At 42.6% G+C, this 13,303-nt stretch overlaps 1 protein-coding gene and 1 long non-coding RNA gene across 2 annotated transcripts; one reads left to right on the forward strand and one right to left on the reverse strand.

Moving 5' to 3' along the window:
* Positions 1-216: 216 nt before the first annotated feature.
* On the reverse strand, positions 217-2,499 carry LOC106598324 (uncharacterized). The gene is made up of 3 exons (XR_001327160.2): positions 1,859-2,499; positions 1,532-1,633; positions 217-1,427 (listed from the first exon to the last, which is right to left on the reverse strand). It is a non-coding gene; the product is annotated as an uncharacterized lncRNA (long non-coding RNA).
* Positions 2,500-5,961: 3,462 nt separating this feature from the next.
* LOC106602202 (ubiquitin carboxyl-terminal hydrolase 37-like) lies at positions 5,962-9,707 on the forward strand. The gene is made up of 10 exons (XM_045722903.1): positions 5,962-6,236; positions 6,686-6,847; positions 7,172-7,303; positions 7,902-8,034; positions 8,143-8,279; positions 8,432-8,531; positions 8,662-8,741; positions 8,954-9,205; positions 9,416-9,462; positions 9,650-9,707. The coding sequence occupies exons 2-9, from the start codon at positions 6,750-6,752 to the stop codon at positions 9,423-9,425; spliced, it is 942 nt and encodes a 313-aa protein (XP_045578859.1). The 5' UTR covers positions 5,962-6,236; positions 6,686-6,749; the 3' UTR covers positions 9,426-9,462; positions 9,650-9,707.
* The last annotated feature ends 3,596 nt before the right edge of the window (positions 9,708-13,303 follow it).

The following is a 13,303-nucleotide window of genomic DNA, read 5'->3' on the forward strand; positions in this document are numbered from 1 at the left end:
TTCACTCTTTCAGTTACATTTTCATATGTAATTATTAAAAAATTCAAGGCACTCGCACATCTGAGCAATCTTATTTGCAGGTGCATGGCAACAATTGAACAAGATGAAGGAAAAAGGAAACCGCACACTGCTCTTGATAGTATCACTGATATTTAATAAGCTTTACGTTTCGGCCTCACGGCCTTCGTCAGAGCTTTGTAATAATTATTACCTGGTTTCTATAATACATCTATAGTTCTCATTGAATGACATTCATGAGTAGGAACATACATTTTGATGAACATGATTGGAAGCAATTTATCATTGTTTTGTATCTCCATATCACAAGGTAAAATGGTCAAATATCTCCCCCTGTGGTCAGTGGGGTGCCGTCCACTCACTTCCAGGTCCCCTCAGTAACTGAGTCAGTCAGACCAATCCAGGTTCTCATGTGGAGGTTGAAGATAAATGGTCGGTTGTTGAGAAAGATAAAAAACGGTCACTTAATATATTTTTTAAAACTGCCCACATATTAGTGTACTGATGAAAATACTCAACCTCTCTCACACACCTGTTCCTCTATGCTGTTTATGATCACCAGTTCTGCTCCTCTCTTCCCCCCCCCCCTCTCTCTCTCTCCTCACACCTTCCTCTCCTCTCTCACCCCTCCCGCTTTCTCTCCCCCCCTCTCTCTCGCTCCTGTTCCTCTCTGTGGTTTATGATCACCAGCACTGCTTCTCTCGCCTCCCAGGTTCTCTTCTCAGTAGAGAGGAAGTACAAACTGTAGTCAAAGTTTCTCCATCCCTTTTGAAAATGCTGCTCTGTTGTAGAGCAAAGGTGTACACATTGAGAAACATAGTGTAACGGCCATCGTAGTGATTGGACCAAAATGCAGCGGGTTGACTGCTCATCTTAACTTTTATTGAAAAAAAACCGCACGACAGTCTTGCAGGCTACACACAGCAGTGCAAAAACAACTTCCCACAAAGACAGGTGGAAAAAGGGCTACCTAAGTATGACTCCCAATCAGTGACAACGATGTACAGCTGTCCCTGATTGAGAGCCATACCAGGCCAAAACAAAGAAATACAACTCCTAGAAGGGAACGTAAAAATATAAAGACCATACAACTAACCCCAAAATCCCAACAACACAAACCAAACACACCCTGCCACGCCCTGACCAAACTACAATAACAAATAACCCCTTAAACTGGTCAGGACGTGACACATAGCCAGTATCTTCATAAACCCATTGATATATAATTACTGTTGATTTTACTTCTAATTTATCACAGTTTATATCTCACCTATCACAAAAAGCTTTGCCTCTCTCTTTAGTCAGGTTGTTGTAACTGGTCTGTAGCTGGTCTCTCTCCTTAGTCAGAAGGCTGTTGCTGTCCTGTTGCTGGTCTCTCTCTGTTGAGTCGTGATGATCAATGACTCCATCTGTAAAAGGGAAAAGTTAATCAAACATGTAACTACCATACCATTGATAATTAAGTATGATTAAATAGGCTACATAAGTCTCAGTGACAACATACTAAACTTACAGTAGACAGACAGGCCTATGATCCCAGCCAGTAGGAGAACACACAGCAGCCCCAGACACACTGCAGCAACTCCAGAGGGTCTCTTCCACCACTGAACATGTACTGAATAACACATTAAAGTAAGATCTTTAGTAATGCGTTTTCCTTTATCATCCAGGATTGGGACAAATAAAGCTATAGTTCTATAGGGTAATCTCACTTGTTTAATGTGTGTTTTTTGTGGGGGTTTTTCCCGCGTTATTTGTAACTTATTTTGTACATAATGTTGCTGCAACCATATCTTACGGCAAAAAAGAGCTTCTCAATATCAGGACAGCGATCACTCACCTCGGATTAGACGATGATTTTTTCTATAACAAAGACGACGCACAAGACATTCTCCAAACACCCCACAGGACCGGCATCCCCATTATTTGCATGAGGAAGCGACACAGGTACAGAGGACAAAGAGCCGGATGCCTAGTCAGGACCTGGCGAAGGCGACTGGGAAAGCTGCCTTTACCGTCAATACTACACGCCAACGCGCAATCATTGGACAATAAATTAGACGAGGTACGATCACGAATATCCTACTAACGGGACATCAAAAACGGTAATATCCTATGTTTCACGTAATCGTGGCTGAATGACGACATGGATATTCAGCTAGCGGGATACACGCTGGACTGGCAAGATCGAACAGCACACTCCGATAAGACAAGTGGGGGCGGTCTGTGCATATTTGTAAACAGCTGGTGCACGAAATCTAAGGAAGTCTCTCGCCTGAAGCGGATTATATTGTGATAAATTGCAGGCCAAACTACTTGCCTAGAGAATTCTCAGCTATACTTTTCGTGGCTGTTTATTTACCACCACAGACAGATGCTGGCAATAAGACCACACTCAGTGAGCTGTATTAAGGAAATAAGCAAACAGGAAACCACTCACCCAGAGGCGGCGCTCCTAGTGGCCTGAGACTTTAATGCAGGGAAACTTAAATCAGTTCTTCCAACTTTCTATCAACATGTTAAATGTGCAACCAGACGGAAAACAATTCTAGATCACCTGTACTCCACACACAGAGACGCATATAAAGCTCTCCCTCGCCCTCCATTTGTGTCACGATCGTCTGAAGGAGTAGACCAAGGCGCAGCGTACTTAGAGTTCCACATGTTTAACTTCTCTAGGGTAGGGTGCAGTATTTTGACATCCGGATGAAAGGCGTGCCCAAATTAAACTGCCTGCTACTCAGACTGGGGGTGTTCTTTTCGATTTATTTCTATGTTTGGGATTAAGTATGGTTCCCAATTAGAGGCAGCTGATTATCGTTGTCTCTAATTGGGGATTATACTTAAGGTGTCCCTGTTCCCACCTGCTTTTGTGGGATATTGTTTGTGCTTGTGCTTGTGCTTGTTGCACCACGTAAGTCACATTTCGTTGCTTGTTTATTGTTTTGTTAAGAAGTTTTCACTTAATAAAAGGATGTGGAACTCAAATCACGCTGCGCCTTGGTCCATCCATTATCACGAGCGTGACAATAATATACTTCTTGATATGACTCCCACCAGCCTTAGTTTGATAATATACCACATGATATGACTCCCACCACCCAAATTCTTATTTACAATGACAGCTTAGGAACATTGGGTTAACTGTGGCAAAACCACAGATTTTTACCTTGTCAGCTCAGGCATTCGATCTAGCAACCTTCCGCTTACTGGCCCAACGCTCTAACCATCATGCTACCTGCCGCCCCAACTGGGATGGATCCAGAGGCAAATGTGGCTTACCAGTGAACCTCCAGGTGTTCACCATTAATACTGTGTCCATGACTGATGCAACCCGAAAAAGCATTAAAGGCAGAGTTAATGAGTACTTGAGGTCACTGAGAAAGTCTTGACATGGCCTGCTCTCCCTTATGTAAGGAATTAAGCATCTTTGCCATGTTTACCTTGTACTGTAGGCTATGTTTACTTGTTAGACTGCACAGTAGCTTATTAAACATATGCATTTTGAAATAGTAAAAAGATTATAATAATCAATAACATGTTTCTACCAGAGTGTGTTTTTGGTTGATGGCCAATATTAAATACAGTTAAATGCATGTGTGAATTAAATTGCTTTATTGTTTCATTATTTAAGGCTCCTTTCTCTTCTATGTGCTGGAGTTATTTTAAGAATAAAGTAGGCTAATGAAGGCAACAAATTGTTGCTTTCTGAAACTCCCAAAGTCATCCAATTGTTACAATAGGATTTGAAGCAAAAGCCTACCCGCGTATGGTCAACTATTTCAGCAGCGTTTTGTGCTGCTCTGAGACAAGCAAGACTACTTAATAAACATATACATTTAAAAAAAAGTAATTCAATAATATATTTATTTTTGTACCACTGTAGATGTTGCAGTCAGTCAGAGATGAGTCCTATTGTAAAGTGTAGCCTAAAGAAAAAAAATAGGCAAACTTGCAATGTATTCAAAGCTTAAGTACTCTAAAACCAGATTTGCCCAACCCCTACAAATATATTCATTTATTATTATTATTTTTATTATTATTATAATTGTATAAAAGCCCATTAGATAATAATTTAGAATCCTCTAAATGCAATTAGATCTACTACTGTAATTTGTGGATCTGTATTGATCTGCAAGTATTTTCATTTAGAGATTCCGGTAAACTCTTTGTTTCCTTTCATGTGTCCAACCAATTATTATTGGATTATTCACCATGGCAACCAATGAAATGTTTCTTAGTTAGGTTGGCTTGTTTTCAGAATTCACAGCCTTCTAGCTTGTGAAAAACAAAATGCCTCCAGCTGTCCATCACTACTGTAAATATAAAGAGTGGTTATAGAGGGTGCAACCGGTAAGAGAGAGAGAGGTCGAGAGAGAAAGAGATCGAGAGAGAGGTCGAGAGAGACAGAGAGGTCGAGAGAGAGAGAGAGAGGTCGAGAGAGAGAGAGAGAGACAGGTCGAAAGAGAGAGAGGTCGAGAGAGAGAGGTCGAGGAAGAGAGAGAGGATTGAAACACACACAGTAAAACGTGTAAATGAGTTCTGAGAGCCGATCTTTTATCGAACGATTAGTTTAATATTAAAAACTGTCAAATGCTTCTCAAAGATGCCCTGTGGTGGTCAAACTAGCACTAACTAGCATTAATGCAACAATGGTTGACACTTAAATAACGTGCCATAGAATTCTGTGGCAGCCCGCAAGTTGTGCTGCAGTATGATGCAACTTTTTAAGGAAGAACCACTGTAGGAGTTGGCAAGACATCATTAAACAGATCTGGGACTCTAGCTAGGGTTGGGTTAAGTTTAGGTAAGAAGAATTGTTTAGGGGTTGGAGTGAGGTTAGAAAACAAAATTCACTCCAGCAACCTTGTGTTATGCCTTCCATTCAACCCCAACTTATCACCTAGCAAGTGTATTTAACTCGCACTGGGCACTGTAAGCTCTGTCCACTGACCATTGAGCTTTATTTGAACCAATCACATTCATTATGTCCTTGAGGCAGAGCTGCCTTTAGGGCAAGATTTGAATATGGAATACTGTCCCTAACCAATCTGGATTGTTGTTTGAGGTTCAGGCTAAATCTCTATCACCTGTTCACATTCTTTTGACCAACCCTTTGTTCATCTGCTGGTGAATAAGAGAAAAAGCATTTAGCATTTCAATATACCAATGATCAATCCACAAACAACATGGAAGCTATCAAAAAACAAGGAAGATGAAGATGAAGGCACTTAAAATGCCTTTATTGTGGTCGTACGTTCAATGAAACAACATACAAAAAAATGAATGTAAAAGAAGAAACAGGAAAACAATGGAACATATTATCTCCAATATTGTATGTATACTGCATAACTTTGCTCTTCAATAAAACATATTTGTTCATTGAACAATATATTATAGAATGGGTTGCCAGATGGTGGTGTCATACATGACCGATGACATCACAATGGTCTTTAAGCCAATTTGAACAATGGGTTAATGTGGATATGTATCAGTCTTCATTGGTTATTGACATGGCTTGTTTCTGCTGGTGCAAAAGGTATGAAATCAGGTCATTTAATCGATTAACAACTACTTAAATTCTGGAGTAGTATTTTTCTCTTAGACCTAGTGGGAAGAATAAAAGTACATTCTGATTGACAAATGCATAAAAAGTGTACATGAAATGTACATGAAGTTCGGCTGTTGCAAATGCCACTCAATGTAACCTGTCTATTCTGTGTTATATGAGGTTTAGGATAGATAGCTAAGTTCCTCTCGGTTAGGCCTACCTTTTCCTATTCCGATGACCCCCCCTCTTCCATTTGCTGGGGATCGGTGAAAAGGGTATTTTTTTCAGCACTATCACATTTTCTTGTCAACAGAAAAAACGTCATAAAGCAAATTCAGTTGATGTAGAGCAGAAGACAAGAAAGAAGAATGAGAGTGGCACTTCATCCCCCCTCTCCAATTCCATCTGACCGTTCTGAACGGAATGCCTCCGTCACCTCTGACCCTTCACCCTCTGACCAACTCTCCTCCCTCCATCCACCTTCCTCTCCTGTTAAATGTTCCTCTCAGCCTTGCTCTCCTGCTAAACAGCCCTCTGTACCCCGGTCACCTGCCAAACACCCTTCCCCAGTGAAATCCTCTCCAGTGGTGTCCCTCCCTAGTTCTCCCTCTCCTACCAACCCTCTGGACTGTCATGGAGACACCAGCCATGAGGGCACAACAGTCAGGTAATTCAAACAAAAAGTACAGTGCCATCCTAGAGTCTCTTTAGAGAGTTGGGTTTAGAGCTACAAGACCAGGGCCAGTGTTTATCAAGAGTATGAGTGCTAATCTAGGATCAGGTCCTCTCTTTCCATAATAATCAGATTTTTAATGTTCTAAAAGGCAAACTGATCCTAGATCAGACTCCTACTCTGAGAAACTCTATAAACACAGTCCCAGAAAGTTATTTTCCACAAACTGTAGTTTTAGGCTCTTCTGTCCACATCTAGTGGATAAAGAGAGTACTAACCTATTGCCCTGGTCTACTTGGTACACTGCATTTATATGGACAGCAATACATGCGTAACTACTCAGACTGTGTTTATAGTACAGTATAGTATTTAATAGAGAGACTGCGTAGAGTGATACGATCTCTGTTTTGGAGGCTTTAGACCTGTTTATCTCCTTCCTCCAGACCTCTGTCTCTTCTGGACCACTCTAGCCCAAGGCCCCAGAGGCCAGTCTCAGCCACCAGAAGCATGAGTCTTCCCAGGGCCAGCTCAGCCACCAGAGGGTCAGAAGAGACCCAGGGGGCCAGAGGAGAACGGGGGGCACTGGTCAACATGGAACTTCTTGGGTAAACCACAACACACCACAAATGCATTGAATATAAGTTCTTTATTGTTTAGAGATCAATGTCTGATATACTTTGGGGATAGGGCTTACTATCAAGCATGTCAGTTTTATTAGATATTTATAAAGAAATTAATTATAACAATCTTGGCCTAAAGGACATCCACTTCTTTGTGTACTCACATAATTACATATAATTTTTCCATGACCAAGATGGCTGCCATTATCATCACTTGACAGAGTTATGAAGGTTTATGACATAGGCCACTCTATGTGTCTAGGGTATTGTATATCTATGTGTGTACTGATGGCTGCTTTTTCTTCACAGGTTGCCTAACATTGGCAACACTTGCTTCCTTAACGCCATCCTGCAGTGTCTCCTGGTCCTGCCTTCCTTCTTAAAGAAAATCCTGCACCAGGAACAACTCTGGAGCTCCTCCCCCTTCTCCAACCTGCTCAGGTAAAGGAAGGATCAAAAGCAGACACTTCCCCACACACCCATTATTTGTGGTCATGAATTTGCATGCGACTTCTATACAAAGTGTTTGTCGTAGCAGGTTAGGAGAGCATTTTTGCTAAATCTAACACTTTTCCTAACCTTAACTCCTTCATATTTTGCTGTGTATGTATTTTTTATTTTTTTCCTTTTTTTTAATTTTTTCGGAATCTTCATAAACCAGAGGAACAACAATGATACAATGATTATGATGTAAACATTAGTAGGCCAACTTGGAAAGTGTAGAATTACTATTTTCCCATAATGCTCAATGACTGAACATTCCACATTACCGTGGGAAATTGGTAGTTTTTTAAAATGCTCTGGAATTGAGAGCAGTATCCAAACCAAATATCTTAGGAGAATAAACAACACATTTTTGTTGTTTTGATCATTGTCCGTCCTCAAAGGTGAAATTGCATTGAATCGAATGAATCATTTCTAATGATGAGGTGCCGTTAGATAAAACATATTTGGATATACTCATCTGCCTCTTTAGGCGTAAGCCAGTAGGTTGACACCATCCAGTCAGCTGCTAATTTACTCTCTGTCTCCCCTACAGGTGTCTGTCTGATGTGTACCGTTCGAGTCTACCTGACAGTGGAGCAAACCAGGCCTCAAAAGCAGACCTCATGTGGAAGGTCAAGTACTCCTTGTCGGGATATGATTTGAAATATCTGGGGGACACGCAACAGGTAACTGAGGCACTACTCTCTTGTGTACGTGCGCTCTTTTTGCAAGGGTTCATTTTATCTTCTTCATTTGCTTTTATCTTGGTATGTTTCTTTCTCTCCGCATCATAGGACGCACACGAGTTACTTGTGAACATGCTGTGTCAGCTGAAGGAGGAGGGCATGATACTGAAGACACTCGGGGTGAGCTATACCTGCCCTGTTTCCCAGCTGGAGTTCCAGCTTGTGTCGGTGCGCACATGTACCAGGTAAGAGCTCCCATTGGTTGTAATGTATCTACTGAGAACATGATATTTCTACAAATAATATTACAAAACACATGGCATAACAGAAACATTGTAGACACCTGAAACAGAAACAGACTTGAAGCATTTTTCTTCTCTTTGTCCTGCTTCTGAAGCTGTGGGCGCGAGTCGTCCACCAGAGAGGACTACAACCACCTCTCATTGGACTTCAGCCCTGAGCGCACCTTGCAGAGCAGCCTAGCACTCACTTTCAAAGTCAGCACTTAGGGCTCAGACCTGCATGTAGAGACTAACACCCAGGGCAAGCTGCCCACTGCCTCAGAATACGCTATCTTATTATTGTAGTGGTATCATTCATTTTGTAATGCTTTTGTTTCTAACCCAGGGTGAAAAGGTTGAATTCAAATGTGAGGGCTGTAAAGGACTCCACGCCACAAAGGTGGAGCTTTTCCACACACTGCCTCTGTGAGTTGTCCCTTTATAACCTCTCATAGGACTAGCAGTGTGTAATGAAATGAGTGGTCATTGTGTCCTGAGCCTTTAGGAGTAGTTACCTTCCTGAGCAGGTTGTAGGACTTAGTGATGAGCACCACCCAACACATTTCACTCATCTGTTATTTTGTTGAGTGGTTTCATTGTCTGTCTGTTCATCTCTCTTCCTCTCTGTCTCTGGGCAGTGTGCTGGTTCTGCATCTGAAGAGGTTTGGAGGACCTGGGGGGTTGGAGAAGCTGGAGGCTCCTCTTTTGTTTCCTTCGGAGCTGAGGCTCTCCACCCTCTGTGGGGACATGGTGCCACACCTGCACAGTGCCAGCCCACAGGCCCTCACCAACCTGGCCCCCCAGCATCCAGGGGTCCATCCCCCAGACCCTCACCAGCCAAGTCTCCAGCCCAGCTGGAGAGGCCAAAGACAGCACCCTCTGCTGTTCAGGTAGGTCATGACACCATAACACTATTCTTGCTCCAACACCACACAAACCATCCACTCCCAAAACGGTCCTGCTGACAGAGAAGCTGGAAGCTACAATTTAAAATGTTTCTCAGACATCTTTAGTGATGCATTGGAGCTGTTTTAGTCCAGAGCATTTCAGACAAGTGACCACGTTTTCACAGCTCTTCATATGTATATTTGACCCCTGAGATTCAAATGACCAGGAACCAGAGAAAGTGCTGCTGACAGCCTCAGTGGTGAGAAGAGAGAGAGAGATAGAGTGAAACCAGTGAAAAATAAGTTATGACAGAACACTGAGATAGTTATGAGGAGAACACGATGTAGTAGACCTCCTGTAGTAGACTAGTACTGTAGTAGACTGTAGACAGTGTGGTGGACTGTAGAGGAAATGACAGTCCCATGATCACATGTGTTTTCTTACAGAAGCAGCAGCCAGTGAAGTCAGTGAATGGATCAGCCTTACCTCAGGTTTTCACCCCGAAAGTAACGGGCAGGTGGAGAGAGTGAACCAGGATGTGGCTAGGTTTCTGAGGTCTTATTGCCAGGACCGGCCGGGGGAGTGGGCGGAGTTTGTGCCCTGGGCAGAAATGGCTCAGAACTCGCTCCGCCACTCCTCCACTAACCTCTCTCCCTTTCAGTGCGTGTTGGGGTATCAGCCGGTTCTGGCCCCTTGGCATCAGAGTCAGACCGAGGCTCCTGCGGTCGACCACTGGTTCCGGCGTGCGGAGGAGACCTGGGATGCCGCTCACGTCCACCTTCAGCGCGCCGTACGACGTCAGAAAGTTGCCGCAGACCGTCACCACAGTGAGGCCCCGGTGTTCGGACCGGGGGACAGGGTCTGGATCTCGAACTGAAACCTGCCCCTCCGCCTGCCCTGCCGGAAGCTGAGTTCGCGGTTTGTGGGGCCGTTTAAAGTCCTGAGGAGATTGAACGAGGTATGTTGTAAACCTGTAGCGCTAGCAGAACGCCTTGCCAATATCCAATGGAAGAACGTGGCGTGAAATACAAAAACCTCAAATGCAATAATTTCAATTTTTCAAACATAGGACTATTTTACACCATTTTAAAGACAAGACTCTCGTTAATCTAACCACATTGTCCGATTTCAAAAAGGCTTTACAGCGAAAGCAAAACATTAGATTATGTTAGGAGAGTACATAGCCAAAAATAATCACACAGCCATTTTCCAAGCAAGCATATATGTCACAAAAACCCAAAACACAGTTAAATGAAGCACTAACCTTTGATGATCCTCGTCAGATGACACTCCTAGGACATTATGTTATACAATACACGCATGTTTTTGTTCAATCAAGTTCATATTTATATCAAGCAACAGCTTTTTACATTGGCGTGTTGTCACGCCCTGACCTGAGAGAGCCTTTTTATGTCTCTATTTAGGTTTGGTCAGAGTGTGATTTGGGTGGGCATTCTATGTCCATGTTTCTATGTTTGGGATTTCTTTGTTTCGGCCGGGTATGGCTCTCAATCAGGAACAGCTGTATATCGTTGTTGCTGATTGGGAGTCATACTTAGGCAGCCTGTTTTTCCTTTGGGTTTTGTGGGTAGATGTTTTCTGTATAGCTACTTTGCCTTATGGAACTGTGTAGTCGTTGTTTTGTTTATTTTGTAAGTGTTCACTTTTCTCAATATTAAAAAGATGAGCATTCATATTCCCGCTGCGTTTTGGTCCTGTGTTCACGACGACCGTTACACGTGTGATGTTCAGAAAATGTATTCCCACCGAAAACTTCAGTGAATTTACTAAATTACTCATCATAAACGTTGACAAAATACATAACAATTACTTTAAGAATTATAGATACAGAACTCCTTTATGTAACAGCTATGTCAGATTTTAAAATAGCTTTTCGGCGAAAGCACATTTTGCAATATTCTGAGTACATAGCTCGGCCATCATGGCTAGCTATTTTGACACCCGCCAAGTTCGGGGCACACTAAACTCAGAATTAGTATTAGAAAAATTGGATTACCTTTGCTGATCTTCGTCAGAATGCACTTCCAGGACTGCTACTTCCACAAGAAATGTTGTTTTGTTCCAAATAATCCATAGTTATGTCCAAATACCTCCGTTTTGTTTGTGCGTTCAGGTCACTATCCAAAGCGTAACACGTGAGTGCATTTCGAGACAAAAAATTCAAAATGTTCCATTACCGTACTTAGAAGCATTTCAAACGCTGTTTAAAATCAATTTGTATGGTATTTTTCTCGTAAAATAGCGATAATATTCCAACCGGACAATTGTGTATTCATTCAAAGAGGAAAATAAAAAAACAGCGTGGTCGCGTGAACGCGCCTATCCAATCTCTTTGTCACCAGGCAGACCACTGAGAAACTGAGCTTCTTTACTCTGCCCAGAGACAGGAGATGCCTCAATTGGCTTTAGAGAGCCAATGGAAGCCTTAGAAAGTGCTACGTAACCCCACAGATACTGTAGTTTCGATAGAGAATCAAAAGAAGAACTACAAATTCTCAGACAGGCCACTTCCTGCTTAGATTTATCTCAGGTTTTTGCCTGCCATATGAGTTATTTTATACTCATATACACCATTCAAACAGTTTTAGAAACTTCAGAGTGTTTTCTATCCAAATCTACTAATAATATGCATATTCTCATTTCTGGTTAAGAGTAGTAACCAGTTTAAATCGGGTACGTTTTTTTTCATCCGGCCGTGTAAATACTGCCCCCTATTTAAAGCTTCCCACAAATTACGGCATTAACCCCTCATTCCATGTGTCTCTCCTCAGGCCGGTGGTGGCTGGCCCGCTCCAGGAGGCCGAGGTGCGGGAGGTTCCTCCGCCCCCTCTGGACATTGAGGGTGCCCGGCGTATTCCGTTAGATCCATCCTGGATTCGAGACGTCGGGCGAGGGGCCTTCAGTACCTCATGGACTGGGAGGGGTATGGTCCGGAGGAGAGATATTGGGTTCTGGTGGAGGATGTTTTAGATCCTTCTCTGCTACGAGAGTTCCATCGTCTCCGTACGGATCACCCTGCACCTCATCCTCCGGGGCGTCCCCGAGGCCGGTGTCGACACACTGCTGGAGCCGCATGTCGGGGGGGGTTAAAGTTGATTTTGGGGGTTGTCTAAAGACCCCCACCATTGATTATGTTGTTATTAATTTGCTTACGTGCCATTGTACTTATGCTCACTGTATAGCCGAATATTGAGGCCTCTGTGTCTAGCTGTCTGCCAAAACCAGCAGCCCGGCGTATGTGAGAAAAGGTGTGAAAAGGGACTGAGGGTGATAGCGAGACAGCGTCTGTTTTTCTCTGAAACAAGGGCAGATTTGCATACTGCTGAGACAGGTTCTCAGAAACCTTGTGTTAAGAATAACTTGTTCTTTTAGCTGCACATGCAGGGTTTGACATGAGATCATATGAGGTGTGATCTCAGGTATAAGACTCTGTCTTTCTTTTGTTTGGGGCAGAACTCAGGAGAGACATCAGTTGTATGTTTGACTTCTAATTATCTCAATTTTCTATATGCACATTATGAGTATTCCTTATTTGTTAAGTAAATAACGGAGCCCAGAAAAGTGGAACCAACACAACCATTAACATGACTACGGGAAAGAAGAGAGAGAAAGAAAGAGAGAGAGAGAGAAAGAGAGAAAGAGAGAGAGACAGTTATTGTTACACCGCTTTCTCATAGATCCAGTTATGATTTGTGCCACATTTGTCGTCATTCCATGTCTTTACATGGTCAGCTTGTCTATAGTATATCTCAACACAGTCCTCCTGCCCTCTATCATCAGGCTGTCCTGCTCCCCAGTACCTAAACAACACAGAGAACCAGACAGTCAGACACTGTGGTAAAAACATCCTCCTCGGTTATAGACATAGTCCTATGTTCTCAGGTTTAAAGACACACTCTGTAAGATGATCATACATTATCAAGAATTGGCCATCAACACATTTATTTCACTCTTTCAGTTACATTTTCATATGTAATTATTAAAAAATTCAAGGCACTCGCACATCTGAGCAATCTTATTTGCAGGTGCATGGCAACAATTGAACAAGATGAAGGAAAAAGGAAACCGCACACTGCTCT

Source organism: Salmo salar, chromosome ssa08 (genome assembly GCF_905237065.1).
Source record: "Salmo salar chromosome ssa08, Ssal_v3.1, whole genome shotgun sequence".
In the NCBI taxonomy this organism is placed as follows: domain Eukaryota; kingdom Metazoa; phylum Chordata; class Actinopteri; order Salmoniformes; family Salmonidae; genus Salmo; species Salmo salar.

What these genes read in the sequence shown, in the direction of transcription:
- LOC106602202 (XM_045722903.1), top strand. Translation starts at nt 6,750, where the DNA reads ATGAGTCTTCCCAGGGCCAGCTCAGCCACCAGAGGGTCAGAAGAGACC. An exon ending in GTCAACATGGAACTTCTTGG is followed by an intron (nt 6,848 to 7,171) that starts GTAAACCACAAC and finishes TTTTCTTCACAG; the next exon opens with GTTGCCTAACATTGGCAACA. An exon ending in CTTTTCCACACACTGCCTCT is followed by an intron (nt 8,742 to 8,953) that starts GTGAGTTGTCCC and finishes GTCTCTGGGCAG; the next exon opens with TGTGCTGGTTCTGCATCTGA.